The sequence below is a fragment of the Verruconis gallopava genome, assembly GCF_000836295.1.
Source record: "Verruconis gallopava strain CBS 43764 unplaced genomic scaffold supercont1.16, whole genome shotgun sequence".
NCBI lineage: Eukaryota > Fungi > Ascomycota > Dothideomycetes > Venturiales > Sympoventuriaceae > Verruconis > Verruconis gallopava.
The window spans coordinates 187,015-200,521 of record NW_015622152.1 but is presented as its reverse complement, the minus strand read 5'-3'; the positions used below and the strand labels follow the sequence as shown (position 1 = coordinate 200,521).

The window sequence follows — 13,507 nt, the reverse complement described above, 5'->3', positions numbered from 1 at the left end:
AGCTTCGAACGGTTTGCACCCACACATCCCACGCCCAGCTCTTTTGCGCCGCACAACGAGCGGGGGGTGAAAAGAAGGCCGGTCCAGAAGCTGAAAGCTCAGGTCGCCCGGCCATCACATAGGAAAAAGGGAAAACAGTGGTAATAATAATAATTCTATTAAAACCGCAGACAGGAGTCACGCGTGGTGCGCGAATTAGAGCCAGGAGGCAGCCTCGTGCCGGGACACAGAGCGCTTTGAGGCTGACAAGCCATCGGCCAAGCTAAGCTTCAAGTAGGACGCGAAGTCCGCTCGCGCGGAAGGGCGAGTGCTTTTTGGGAAACTTTTTTTTTTTTCCTCTTGCTCTTGGGCCCAGACGGACGAGCAGACAGCGTGTCCTTCTGCGCAAGCGCCCCCCCGACTGCCTCAGCAGTGGTCGACAAGTGAGCGGGATCAGACGCGAACCGCACGGAAATCGGGTCGTTTGGCCAGCGGCAGGAAGGAGTCAGAGCCCGGGAAGCGCAGGAAAAGGTTGCGTGCGCGTGCAAGCTGCGTCGTCTCTTTGGACTGATTTCGCTGCGTCATTCCTTGAAAAAAAGCTCCAAGATCTGGTCCCTGACCAATCACGAGCCCGCGCGTTGCTATCTTCCCTTCCTCATCTTGCAGGCCGGGCACCTCATCCCCCGACCGAACACCATCATCATCGTCCAAACGTCCTCGTTTGGTCTCTTGACCTTTCAATTGTCACATCTCACTGCCATTGAGATGGCTTCCGCTGCGACAATGCGGCCATTGAGCCTCTCATTGGCCCCTCGAGCCCTCCCAGCTCAGACACTCAGAACGTTCTCCTCACGAGTGTCAAACTCGTCATCCGCGGCGTGGGCATCGCGGCCGCGGGCATTGCCGCGTCCAAGCTACAATAACGTCGTTGCCAGACAAGCAGGGAGGAGATGGCAGACGACCGAAGCGACGGCGCCTGCTCCCAAGCCGAAGCCCGGCAAGATTCGCAGATTCTTTCGCTGGACGTGGAGGTTGACATACCTCAGCATGATCGGCGGTGCGGCCTACGCAATCTACGGCCTCCACGAGCTGAGGAACCCCAATGAACAGGAGCCCCCGGATCCATCCAAGAAGACGCTGGTTGTGCTTGGTATGACTCCTTCCTCCCGTCCAGTCCCGCTCGGCACCTGCCGTTCGTGAAGCGCAATCTGAAAGCTGACCATAGAAATTCTTCAGGTACTGGCTGGGGCTCCGTCTCGCTGCTGAAAAATCTTGACACCGAGAACTACAATGTCATCGTCATTTCGCCGCGCAACTACTTCCTCTTCACGCCGCTTCTGCCCTCGTGCACAACCGGCACGATCGAGCACCGCAGCATCATGGAGCCGATCCGCTACTTCCTGAGGCACAAGAAGACTGCAGTCAAGTACTACGAGGCCGAGGCGACGAAGATCGATTACGAGAAGAAGATCGTGTACATCAACGACGAGAGCGAAATCAAAGGCGACGTGAGCAGCACCGAGGTGCCGTTCGACATGCTTGTTGTTGGTGTCGGCGCCGAGAACGCCACCTTTGGTATGCTACCCCGTACTTCAATTCAAGCTGGCAAACGCTGATCGTGAGTCAAATACAGGTATTCCCGGTGTCCGTGAGCACGGTCTCTTCCTCAAGGAGGTGGGCGATGCTCAGCTCATCCGCAAACGCATCATGGACTGCTGCGAGACGGCTACCTTCAAGGACCAATCCGATGACGAGATCAAGCGTCTGCTCCACATGGTCGTAGTCGGCGGTGGTCCCACGGGCGTCGAGTTCGCAGGCGAGCTGCAGGACTTCTTCGCCGAGGACCTGCGCAAGTGGATTCCCGAGATCGCGGAGAACTTCCACGTCACGCTCGTCGAGGCTCTGCCAAACGTGCTGCCCATGTTCTCCAAGCAGCTGATTGACTACACGGAGCGGACCTTTGATGAGGAGAAGATCACCATCCGCACCAAGACCATGGTCAAGAAGGTCACGGACAAGTACATCGAGGCGGAGTCCACTGGCCCCGACGGCAAGAAGCAGATTGAGCGTATTCCCTACGGTTTACTGGTCTGGGCTACGGGCAACGCTGTTCGCCCCGTCGTCAAGGACCTCATGTCCCAGATCCCCGCCCAGAAGGACTCGCGTCGAGGCCTTGCCGTGAACGAGTACCTTGTCGTCAAGGGCACGGAGAACATTTGGGCCGTCGGAGACTGTGCCATTGCCAACTATGCACCGACTGCCCAGGTTGCCAGCCAAGAAGGCGCCTTCTTGGCCACGATGTTCAACAACATGGCCAAGACGCAAGCCATTGAGGATGAGCTGAAGCAGTGCAGCGAGGAGCAGGAGAAGGCGCCAACTAAGGAGGCCAGAGACGCCGTCTTCGAGAAGATCAAGGATCTTCAGAAGAGGCTGAGGAGGGTGAAGCAGATGGGTCCCTTCGAGTACTCGCATCAAGGCAGCTTGGCATACATCGGTAGCGAAAAGGCCGTGGCTGAGTAAGTTCCTTCCCATCTTGTCCTTGCGCTGGAGACGAGCAGTGGGCTAACAAAAAAAAAACAGCATCTCGTGGTGGCTCGGCAACATTGCCAGCGGTGGCACTCTGACCTACGTATTCTGGCGCAGCGCCTACGTTAGCATGTGCTTCTCGTGGCGCAACAGGACGCTCGTCGTCCTCGACTGGATCAAGTCCAAAGTGTTCGGCCGTGACGTGTCGCGAGAGTAAGCGAGCATCACGCAGAGTTTCAGACTATCGTGTAAGAGTATGGGAACAGGTCCAGGCGAACAGATGGGTAGTAAAAGAAGTGCAAGTTGATGGCTAAAGCCTTGGACGGGTCATGGGACGGCCGCACCAACATTCAGAGCGTTCTGAAATCTAGACGTCGCGTAATAGACTGGGTGGTTTAGGATGTGGTGTATATTTGAAAAAAAATTCTTTTTCTTAATTTATCTTCTTCCTGCTTCTTTAGCCAGCCAGACCAGCTAGCTCTCTTACTCTTACCGTAGCAAGGCTCTGAATATACATAATACAGCCCTTTTTTTTTAGCGTCGAAGCCAACAACGAGAACAGTCTTGTCTTTATGTGTCGAAGCAGCATCCTGCCGTCATCTTTGCGTGAACCACTTGCGCCGAGCCTACGATTTGGCCATGACGCTGGAGAGTGCCCCGAAACGTTGCCGCACAAACGCCGCTTTAACACGAGTCAAAAAGTTTCCACCGTCGCTGCGACGGCGCTATGGAAACCGCGTCTGTCCCGCGCAGGATGTCGTCCGTTCTGCGTGTCGTATCGTATCGCATCGCATCGCATCGCTTTGCCTGCACGATAACGCGACGGGAGGCGGGAAGCGCCGGGGCGACTCAATTGTCTCTGAGCGAAGAGCGAAGGCTGCAGCGGTGCCGCTGGTATTCTCGATCCCTCGCTCGTCTGAGCGGATGCCGGGCTTACCGACTCTTACCCGTCCATTTGCCTTTCCTTGCTCTTCGTCGCCCTTCGACAGCTCGAGGCTAGCTTGCTCGAGCTCGCCGTCGTTTCGGAGCTCTTTTCTTCCGCCTTCAATCTTACCTTGCTCCTTTTCTTTCGCTTGCCTCTCTTTGTCTTGCCGCCTGTGTTTAACTTCGCCATTCCCGGACTGATCGATGGACTGCCTTGGCTCTGCTTTGTGCCGAGGGAGGACGAGACGAGCGGCTCGGCGTTGCTGGAAGGTGTCGTTTCTGCCGTATGAAGCGGCGGATTAACATGCAAAGTCACCGGTTGGACAGATACCGCCTGCATAAAGCTGCTCATGTTTTCGGCCCTCTCAGCCTCTTCAAAGAGCTGCCATGGCGGCAGGAACCCACGCCCAAGGTTTGTGAAGGCGCACTCGTACATATGCAGAATGCGTAGCAATCCCTTCTTCCAGTTATGGTCACGGTCTATTGTGATGAGCAAGTGCATATCCTCTGGATCTAGATCGTCTATCAAGTACAAGTCGCCCAATGTATCCGCATTAGGAACGAGCTGTATGGTTGTGCCCAAGAATTGCTCGTAAGCTGAGAAGTTGAAGTCGTAAAAGTAGTCCGAGGTGCCTAGGATGTCGACTTCGCAGCTGTGTTGCATCGGGTTGGAGATCTGGATGCCGCACTGTTGCTCAATCTCGGCCAGGGCCCTAAACACAGTGGACCAGGGAGTCATGCACATCCCTGCGTCCCTGAAGGTCTCGTACTCGAGGATATCCAAAGCAACCTTGTTCATGCCGCCAGATAAGTCCACGTTATCGAAGCGTATGCCGTGTAAGGTCTTGGCGTGATTTCGAATGAGCAAAGCCAGAGCATTGTCTTCTATGACAGCATCGCCAATGACGAGATGGGCCATTAGGGGCAGTCTGATTGCAGGCAAAAGCGTTTCCAAGAAGTCACTACTGCCGGCAAATTTGAAGTTAAATAGGTTGAAGATGCGAATGCTCCGTATCTTGTTGATGGAGTGGGCGAGGTCCTGACTTGAGCTCCAACCCTTCGCAAGGCAGAAATTATCGTAATCATGGCAGTGGGAGTCCGGTGCGATCAGTGTGAGATTGGTTATATACGAGTTGATATTAGCATGGAATTCGGCCATCGTACGGAAATTGGCCCATCCGTAACGAGATAGTATCCAGCGACTTTGGATCCAGTAGGCTTTCGCATAGCGCTCTGATGTCTTCGCAGCAAGATCACGACAGGTTGCACGGAGGCTAAGTAGAGTGTCACGGTTTGGAAGGTAGTTGCAGATACGATCAACGATCTCTGCGGGCAGCCTATCCAGGTACGGTTTTCCAAGTCCTGGCAAGCTGCATCAGCTTTCCCCGCTGTCGTGTCGTTTCCTACCCTCCCACTCACCAAAAGTCAGTTGTGTTTCGGCCACTTTGTTGCCAGCAGTCTCAGTACACTCCGTGGCCATGTTTGATTTCATACAGCGACGTCACGCTTGCGGCACACAAGGACAGAAGATGAAGATCTTCTAACAGATTCTTAGGGAAACAACCCGAGAAAGGAGACGCAAACCAACTGCGAATGATGCGGTCCGGATTTTGCTCATTGGTAAGAAAATGAGACACTTAGTTGTGCTGTCGCAGATTGGACGACGTCACACCCTCCTTTCGATGACGATTGTGATTTATTACGTAGAAAAGAAGAGGGAGCCCGGCCGCGATATTCGTTTCCGCGACTTACGCTGTGCAGGTAAAACTATTCAAGAGCAGATGAAGAAGATCGTGTGCTACGTGATGGATAAGGATGTTGCACCATGTGGGTTACTTGCGGGGTCTGGAAGGATCAAGTTCGTCATAACTTACTCGACACATCACATTTCTTCGTTGGCGCCTCCGCCCGCGTCCTGTTCATTTTTGCTGATAAGGAATCATGACGTGAAATATGAACGCTAAGACTGGACACAGCCACGTAGTCGTAATCTTCATTTTGCGTCGCATATATCAGGCTGACGGGTGATTAAGGCTGCACGAAGACAGCACGAGCCTCGGGAGTCACGCGATTCTGTGCGGAATGACGAGCTGAAGTTGCCATGCTACAGCGGCCAATTTTCTGTATGAATCAAGCGTTTCTGAACAATGATCTGTTCAACGCACGTTTAATGGTGCTGTAGCGACGTACGTTTAATACTTCACCACGTTTCTGAACCCAGTTAGTTCCACTCGACCCCGCCAGGTTACTAGCGTCATGACAATGGTTGCGGGGACAATCGTGCTCCGAGTAGTAGCAGTTTGACACATGGTGCGGCCTAGCATCACTAACCAGCTTGAGCAAATGTGTTTTTATAGCCGAGATGGCTGCAGCGTTACGGAACATGGCCATTTCTCCTGGAGATCTGCGGCGCGATCGTTGGGGCATATCTCACAGACATCTGGATCAACCACAGTTCTTGGCAACGACAACGAATATTGTGTTTTAGATGCGAGAGAGAGAGAGAGAGTAGAGAGAGGGAGCGAGAGATCCCCCGCGTGAGATCGACAAGGGATCAGTTGGAAGGAAGTTCGCGCCAACTTTTTGTATCCTGCGAGGGGATTCAAACTGAGTCATTTTGTCAAGTCGCAACCGGCCTAGGGAATTGTGTATCGTGGAATGAACAACATGTTGATTGGCGGAGTCCTGTCGCTCCAGCGCAATCCCATACGAGCTCTGCTGCTGTTGCACGGAATATTCATCGTTTGTCTTCACCGCGATTTTCCTCTTTTTCTTTTCTTTTCCTTTCTTTTTTTCTTTTTTTTTTGCAAAAAAAAAGGAAATGGGATATGCTAAACATCGCTCATTGCCGTTTGCGATCAGGTGTGCCAATGCAAGGTAGGCGAGTGGTTTCGCAGTAGAGGGACTGATACGGCGTGGGTTGTGCTCAGAAGTCATGGGTAAAGTGAAATATGAAACGATGGATAGAACTAACTGATCGCATGATCGGCTTCCGTGCCGAAATCCGGGCGTTGATCAACCGTCGCAGTGCTCTCCACGACACTTTTCGTTCGAAGCACATGCAATCTTCGAATCACTGTGGGATCTGGTTTTTTCCCATTGGTCTCCACAGATTTGTTCCATGCGGGATTCGATTTGGCTCTGCCTTATGAGGCCTAGTCGACATCTGTCCGTTCCCCTGGAGCGACGTCGTCCATGTGCGTCGGTGCTTTAACCTGCAGAGGAGACGGCACGGAGACCAAGCAACCCCTCACGCCATGTTAGATGTCGATTGGATTCTCTGCGTAAGGCTCGGTCAGTCTCCCTGTTCCGGGTAACATACCGACATCGTCCACGCCACCTGTCGAACGCAGAGCTGTGGCCATTTGGGGCATTCTGGTTCTTTCTAACCGTACAAGGTATCAGACGCGGAAATGGTACAAACCCAGGACTCCATGCTCGATTCCTTCCGCTATGTTCGCCGTTTTATGCGCATCGCATGTCCAGTTTTCAAAACGAAGGCTTCGAAGGAAGCATGCTATCTTGCGGTGTATCGTTTCATATTCCATTGATCGTACTGTGCTATCAGGTCCCCAAGATCGTAATGCTGATTTTCGCAGTTGTCAACATGACGTTTTTTTCCTCTTGTAGGGGTGATCGTTTTAAACTCCACATTGCTCTCGAGACAAGATTTTTATAGTCAAGCCAAAAGTCAACTCTGTGCTCATCCCTGCCCCGCCCGTCAAACTAGCATCCATTATTTCTGGCTCTAGTCGCGGGATCTTCCCCACAATCCCGAAGAAAAGGCAAGGGAAGCTAGCAATTGCCACAAGCCTTATGATGTTATGGGTACTGCCTGCATAAGGGGCACCGTCATGGGCTTGACCCTAGCCTTAGTTGTAGCTATGCGCCGGCAAACCGCCCACCGATAATGGATCGGATTGTTCCTGACCGTAGCATCATTGTGATCAGGCTGCGGTGTTTTCAGGTAGAAATGGTGGGCGTCGCGTGCATCTGACAAGTATCAAGCGAGGACCCTACTTTCCCAATGGTCTGGTACGAACTGGGGAAATGAGTCGCATAAGAGCCTTCATCCCATGACTTGAAGTTTGTCTCTTTACCCTGATGCGATTCTGTTCTGCATCTACAGCGCTCCATGCTCCTGAAACGTTCTAATATCGCTCAACTTCCACAAGCTAAAGCATACTCATCGGGAAGGTCAAGTGTTGTTGATGGCATGCAACGCTAGGCCTTCACGGTTGATAACTTAGGCCCCCTTCTCTGCGAGTTTTGGGATTCTATAATTTATGAGTCGGATCCTTAGTTACCCATTTCATCTCATATATATTTTTATTGCACAGAGACACAAGTCCACGGCTGTTGATCCAAGCTTTCTTCTATCAATATGGTGAGGACAATCCCGTTGAGTGTCATCGCAACGTAAGTTTGCCTCCGCTGCTTCATAAAAGACAAGCTCATCCTGGCTTCATTGTAGATGGCCACCACCAAACTATGTGGATCCCGTTCGACGAGGACCTGGAGCAGTGGTGGTAACCATAGCATTTATGGTCCTGGCTAGTATTGCCGTGTTCTCTCGTCTCTTTGTACATGCATTCGTCGTCCGATCCGTTGGACCCGGAGACTTCTTTATCATACTAGCTTATGTGAGTGTAATGACGGTCTCTGGATCACACAGCTAACAAATTAAGCTATCGACTGTAGCTATGACATCACTGGAGATAGTAGGGTACGAGCAATATGATTGGGGCCGCCACATCTGGTTTGTTCGAGCCAAAGCTGTTTAGAGTGTGTGCTGATTGTTTCCTCTAGGGACGTTCCCATCAACAACTTCTCTCGCTCGATCTATATCTCTTGGTGGTATAGGATCGTCTATTCTGCAGCAGCGTGTTTCACAAGGATGGCCCTGTTATTCTTTTACTACCGGTTGACGGAAGGGGGCCACACCGCGAAGCTCTTCAGACGCTGGATTCACTTGGTTGCGCTCTTCTCGGCAGCTGTTGGTCTTGCCCTCGTCCTAGCCACAATATTTCAATGTGCTCCAATCCGTGCCATGTGGACATATCCACCTGTACCAGGAGCACGATGCATTAACGAGGGTATCTGGACCTTCGCTTGCGGCATCGTCAATACCATTGCAGATATAAGCGTGGTAGTGTTGCCGATACCGATGATTTACAAGCTGCAACTGCCCCTGCGTAAGCGCATTGGTGCTATTCTTCTTGTGAGTCTTGGTTTTCTCGTTTGTGTTGTGGCCGTCGTCCGAACATACTTTGTATGGCTCAGTCTTGTCCACAGCTACGATGAGACATGGGATGGCTTCGGTGCTCTTGTTGCAGCCACAATAGAGATACACGTGGGCCTTGTAAGTATCAATTCCACCAGAGCTGGTTTTCAACCATTCACACGTCTAAGATGTGCGCCTGCGCGCCTGCCATCCGGCTAGGAGTTGTCAAATTCATTAAACCTAAGCTTTCTTCTCTTCGCCGGACTGCACCATCGGCGCCCTTGTCGCCCAGAACCCTATACACGAAGATGTCTACGATTGAGACTTCTATCGACCTTAAAGACCAAAAAGAATCATCATGGAGCAACTCAGGCACATTTTTGGACACTCAAATTTCGGAAATCTTCGATAGTGAGAAGATTAGAACGACGAATTCCACGTATATGGCACCTGATTCCTGGAACGTCGAGAACACCGAGCAGGAGAGAGGCCCATGGTCTAGAACAAAGCTGTATTCATTACAGACAGATTCTAAACAAAAGTCAAGCATTGAGGTGACGTCGAAGTTTAGAAGACAGAATCTGGATAATGAGGAGGAGGGATCGAATTACTGGAGCAGCGAAGGAAGAACTCCTGATGTGGCTGTCAGACAAGCAACTATTAACAACATAATCCGAGGCAGTAAGCCCGTCCAGCCATCTCATCTAATCTCGAACAACCTGTTTAGCCCTCGGGTTGGGGGATCCTCTTCAAATCACAACAGAGAAGGAGAAATAGCGCCCGCTCCGGAAGAGTCACCATCAACCTCGACATTGGAGTTCCAGGACGCAAGTTCACCTGCCCAACAGAGTCGAGCATCGTCTCCGAGACAGAAACGACATGATACGTTGCAAATACCCGAACGAACGTTCAAGCTAGCTCGAGAACGCTTATTCAGTTCGTAATTCTCGAGATGGAACCGGAGTTTTGAAGGCGCTTATCTTTACACGGACATCCTGCAGTACGTTGCTACGAGCGATACGCTAAGTGCCAAAATGCGTTGATATGTATGTACAATAGGTCTGTATCATCTATAATGGCGGAATTCAACGTGATGATATCAAGTATTGTTTCAACGTCTTTGAACTGTCCGTATCCGTCCAGTACTGTGTAGCTTTTTCTAGATGTGTTTCTTCTTATTACATTGCAATATATAGCTAGCACGTTTAGGCGCATGGGCTGGGACGACAAAGAATTCTATACTTAGAGACCGAAAATCGTGGAAACTAGTCACGAGGCCGCTTTTGCCCCAAAAGCTTTGTCTTAAAAGAATATGCATACGAGTGACTATCCTTGGGGCCTAGTGTCGAGAACAAAGCTGCGCGCCGTAATGCTAATGGGCATCTAATCAAGAACAATAGTGTATACAACACGTTGATATGATCAAGAATGGTTATTGAATGTCCTGTTTCTCGTTGACCTTTCTCTTAAAGAACACAGAAAGATCCCCTAAATCAACTAGTCGAATAATAAAACATGATAGACATCCCAATTGCATTCCGTCCCGTGTCTTGCTTTCGATGAAATCTTTGGTACAAGGTCTTCTGTTCTACAATGACGGCAGTATCACAACTTACTCCTCACAGCTTCGAGGCGAAACTTAATATCCTTCAAGCCTTTGCTTGCTGGTTTCCACTCCTCAAAAAGCCTCAACAGCTCCTCCACTTCTTTTCCCATTGTTTCCCTTACAGCCCTTTCCTCCAAAACCCCTCTCATCGCCCACGGTAGGAAGTAGGGATTCGAGTCTTTCACACTTGAAGGGCCTTGTAAAGTGCCCCAAATCACCTGATCAGCCCCTGGAGCTGTAGAATGATCGGCAAGAGTGGTCTCAAGGGCGTGTTGCACAGCTAGGTCATAGATCGGCATGTAGTTGTGTAGAGTAGAGTGACCTTCTCCCGAATAGAGTGATCCGGCAAGAGCAGGGGATAGTTCGCGGATGAGACCGTGATCTGGAAGGCCTAAGTTGCGGAGCTTCAAAGTAAAACCAATGAGTTGAGTCAGAAAGTCGGATGTGTGAAGGCGGCCGTCTATGAAGACTGCACGATAAATATTTGGATGAGACAAAGGGGCGAAAGTTGATGACTGTTTGGCTTGACGTTAGATAATCTGTGTGCAAATTGGAAGCGAGGTACTTACTTCGAGACTGACAAGCTGATCGTCTATACTACCAACGTAAACGATTCGTACACCAGCTTTAAGAACTTCTTCCACAGCACTTCTGTACATCTCACTGACTTTGCTCTTAGGATCCGCAAAATCAAAAAGTTCCAGTGCAGTACCGCCGAACATCCGTGTCTTATATTCAGCAAAAGGACCTAAGCTGATACCAGCCATAGCGCAGATACCAATCTTAGCGTTGCTCACACATCCAAAAGCAATCAATTTCGCCACAAGCATCACAGCAACAGGCACTCCCTGCGAGTGGCAGGCAACAAGTATGAAGTCTGCCCGCCGAATGTGGTCGATCCAATTGAGAAGAAGCTTCCAAAGCGTGTCAACGCGTTCCGATATTAGGCCTTCGCCCTCTAGCGCAACTTTCTCTATTTCGCACTCGTAGCCTCTTTTCTCCGTCCATGACTTGATTGCTTGTGCCGCGCAGTTCGAGAAGCGTATCGAGGTACCAGTCGGCTGACCCAGTATCTTCTGATATATCGGGCTGGGGAAAAATCCGTGCACACCGATGGCTAATGCTTTCTTGATACGGGGAGGATTTGGCGTTAGGTGCAAATGGGGACCCGGGAAGCTATTGGAATCTGACACGAATAGCCGTCGAATCTGTGCCCAGATTGAAGGCTGCTGAATGAGCGAATATGTACTGTAAAAGTCTGGAAGCAGGATATTTTTATCCTCCTTTCCAACCTCTTTTGCCTGCTTTGGCTGTTCCTTTGCACTCTTCCCCGACAGTGCAATGAGTTTGCGCTCTTCAAGTTTTCGTTCTGGACTTGCGGAAGGTGTTATTTTGGATGGAGTGTTCGACTGCTTTGGCGAGTCTTTTACATATTCCCGTCCCCGACTGCGCAGCGGTCTCCCTTTCGCAGCACTCTTTAAAGTCTGCTCTTGTTGTTCTTCTGTTTCGTTAAACTGAGCAGCTTCAGGATTCGACTGTGAGGGCGTTCCTTCCACGGCAATTTCTCCAACCTGTTTGTGACTGTTGCCTTCATCTTTCGCATCCGATTCCCGAGACCAAAATGCCCACCCTGTCGATTTCCGAGGTTGCGTCGGCTTGGTCTCCATATTTGCATCTGGTCTTTGCGTGGCAGCCTCAATGTCTTTGGGGCTCGAAGGATCTCTCATTGGAGTGTCGCTCAGGGATTCTTGATTCACCCCTTGTTTTCGTTCTGAAGGCTGCCCATTGGATGCTGGAGGACGCTCATCGCTCGGAGAATTCTGCTGTTTACTCCAATACCAAAACCAGGAACTTCGTTGCGATCCCGCATTGACTTTTTGCGTACTTTTTTGACTCTGCTCCTCGCTCATTGGTATTGCACCAACCTGTGTAGACATATCGTGCGTTTGGTCGAGCTTTGGCAGCACTCGCTCCTCTGCAGGTGATTCCGGAAGTGGCTTCTGTTGCGCGTCTGCTGATATCTTGTCATCTTGTTCTTTCGCAGACTCCAACGTTGTCCCCTCCACATATCCATCGGGTCTAGACCACCAACCAAACCAACCACTTACCCCGCTTTGCTGTTGCTTTGAAGAAGCCTGATCTTTGCTCTGTTCATCGGTCTTTGGGGGATCTGGGGGAAGTGGGGCTTCAAGCGCCATTTCTTCAACTGATTCTTCGCTGACTGCTGTACGTTGTTGCTCCACAACATTCTTTGTTCTGTCCGATACCACGCTGAGATTTGAGGTAGATGCGGGCAGTATATCCCCTTTGCTTGCCGACCGTATGCTTCCCGACATGTATCGTCGCGGCGACTGCGTAGCTGTGGAACTTAGTCCCCGCTCGCATAGTTGGCCTTGCGAAGTCTGCTCGTAAGTTCTGGTAGATGATACGCCTACAGGGCTGGCTGGTATACTATCCCGTGCCACCGCTGCTACTGGCTTGGCCTTTCCTTTCCAGCTACCATACCAACTAGCCCTGTTCTCCAAATGCTTCTGGACAGCGGACTCATTGGACTGTCCCCCAACAAGTTGTGGGGAGCTCTGCGATACGTGGGAGGCTCCTACACTTTTTAAAGTCGGTTCTGCAGGAATCTTGTTGACTTCGGGTACGCCAGCCGTAGACGTTGTCGACTCTTTGGACTGTGACGCGCCGGCGGCTGCATTCTCTCCTGCGACCGTCTTCTGCTCATTCTCCTCTTCTGGATTATGCTTGCTCTTCTTTCTCGAACCCATCTGTATACGCTCAGAAAAACGCTCAACTAGTTCAAAAGGTCGCTGTCCGCAGCCATGTTAGCGCTATTGCAGCGGGACACATCGAAGTTATTGCGTGGGTCTGTGGGGAATCCGAACCTTAAACATGCGGCGACGGCGGCGACCGTGAGGAGATGAATTCTGCGCAAACACGGACGCCTAGTGGCGTAGTCTATGTGCGGGACACCGGTGTGATATTGCTAGGGACGTATGGTCCTAAGGTCTGGGAACTTCGTTCGACGTGATGGCCTGTGAGGCCCCGAGGTCCAGGCACGTTCACTATGACGATGCGCTCGCTGGGGTCGGGTGAGCCAGACTGGGGCTGGAGTGCGGCAGCAAGGCTGCAACTTTGTGATAAGATCAATCTTATCTTAGCGTGCACTTCAAATCTCTGTGTTCCATCTCCCACCACCAATCTCCCCGCACGCTGTGGTATATCCCCGGATATTTGGCCCTACG

General features: G+C 51.1%; 4 protein-coding genes across 4 annotated transcripts; 2 read left to right on the top strand and 2 right to left on the bottom strand.

Annotated features, from left to right (window-relative positions):
- The first annotated feature begins 311 nt into the window (after positions 1-311).
- Positions 312-3,043, top strand: PV09_05253 (uncharacterized protein). Its single transcript, XM_016358736.1, has 4 exons — positions 312-1,129; positions 1,216-1,554; positions 1,613-2,495; positions 2,560-3,043. The coding sequence occupies exons 1-4, from the start codon at positions 745-747 to the stop codon at positions 2,720-2,722; spliced, it is 1,770 nt and encodes a 589-aa protein (XP_016213355.1). The 5' UTR covers positions 312-744; the 3' UTR covers positions 2,723-3,043.
- On the bottom strand, positions 2,899-5,217 carry PV09_05252 (uncharacterized protein). The gene is made up of 2 exons (XM_016358735.1): positions 4,849-5,217; positions 2,899-4,791 (listed from the first exon to the last, which is right to left on the bottom strand). The coding sequence occupies exons 1-2, from the start codon at positions 4,919-4,921 to the stop codon at positions 3,449-3,451; spliced, it is 1,416 nt and encodes a 471-aa protein (XP_016213354.1). The 5' UTR covers positions 4,922-5,217; the 3' UTR covers positions 2,899-3,448.
- Positions 5,218-7,788: 2,571 nt separating this feature from the next.
- On the top strand, positions 7,789-9,430 carry PV09_05251 (uncharacterized protein; the record flags this gene model as incomplete). The annotated part of the gene is made up of 6 exons (XM_016358734.1): positions 7,789-7,848; positions 7,904-8,072; positions 8,118-8,188; positions 8,239-8,791; positions 8,842-9,334; positions 9,381-9,430. The coding sequence occupies exons 1-6, from the start codon at positions 7,814-7,816 to the stop codon at positions 9,428-9,430; spliced, it is 1,371 nt and encodes a 456-aa protein (XP_016213353.1). The 5' UTR covers positions 7,789-7,813.
- A 606-nt stretch (positions 9,431-10,036) lies between these two features.
- Positions 10,037-13,310, bottom strand: PV09_05250 (uncharacterized protein). Its single transcript, XM_016358733.1, has 3 exons — positions 13,148-13,310; positions 10,829-13,072; positions 10,037-10,774 (listed from the first exon to the last, which is right to left on the bottom strand). The coding sequence occupies exons 1-3, from the start codon at positions 13,154-13,156 to the stop codon at positions 10,259-10,261; spliced, it is 2,769 nt and encodes a 922-aa protein (XP_016213352.1). The 5' UTR covers positions 13,157-13,310; the 3' UTR covers positions 10,037-10,258.
- Positions 13,311-13,507: the final 197 nt, after the last annotated feature.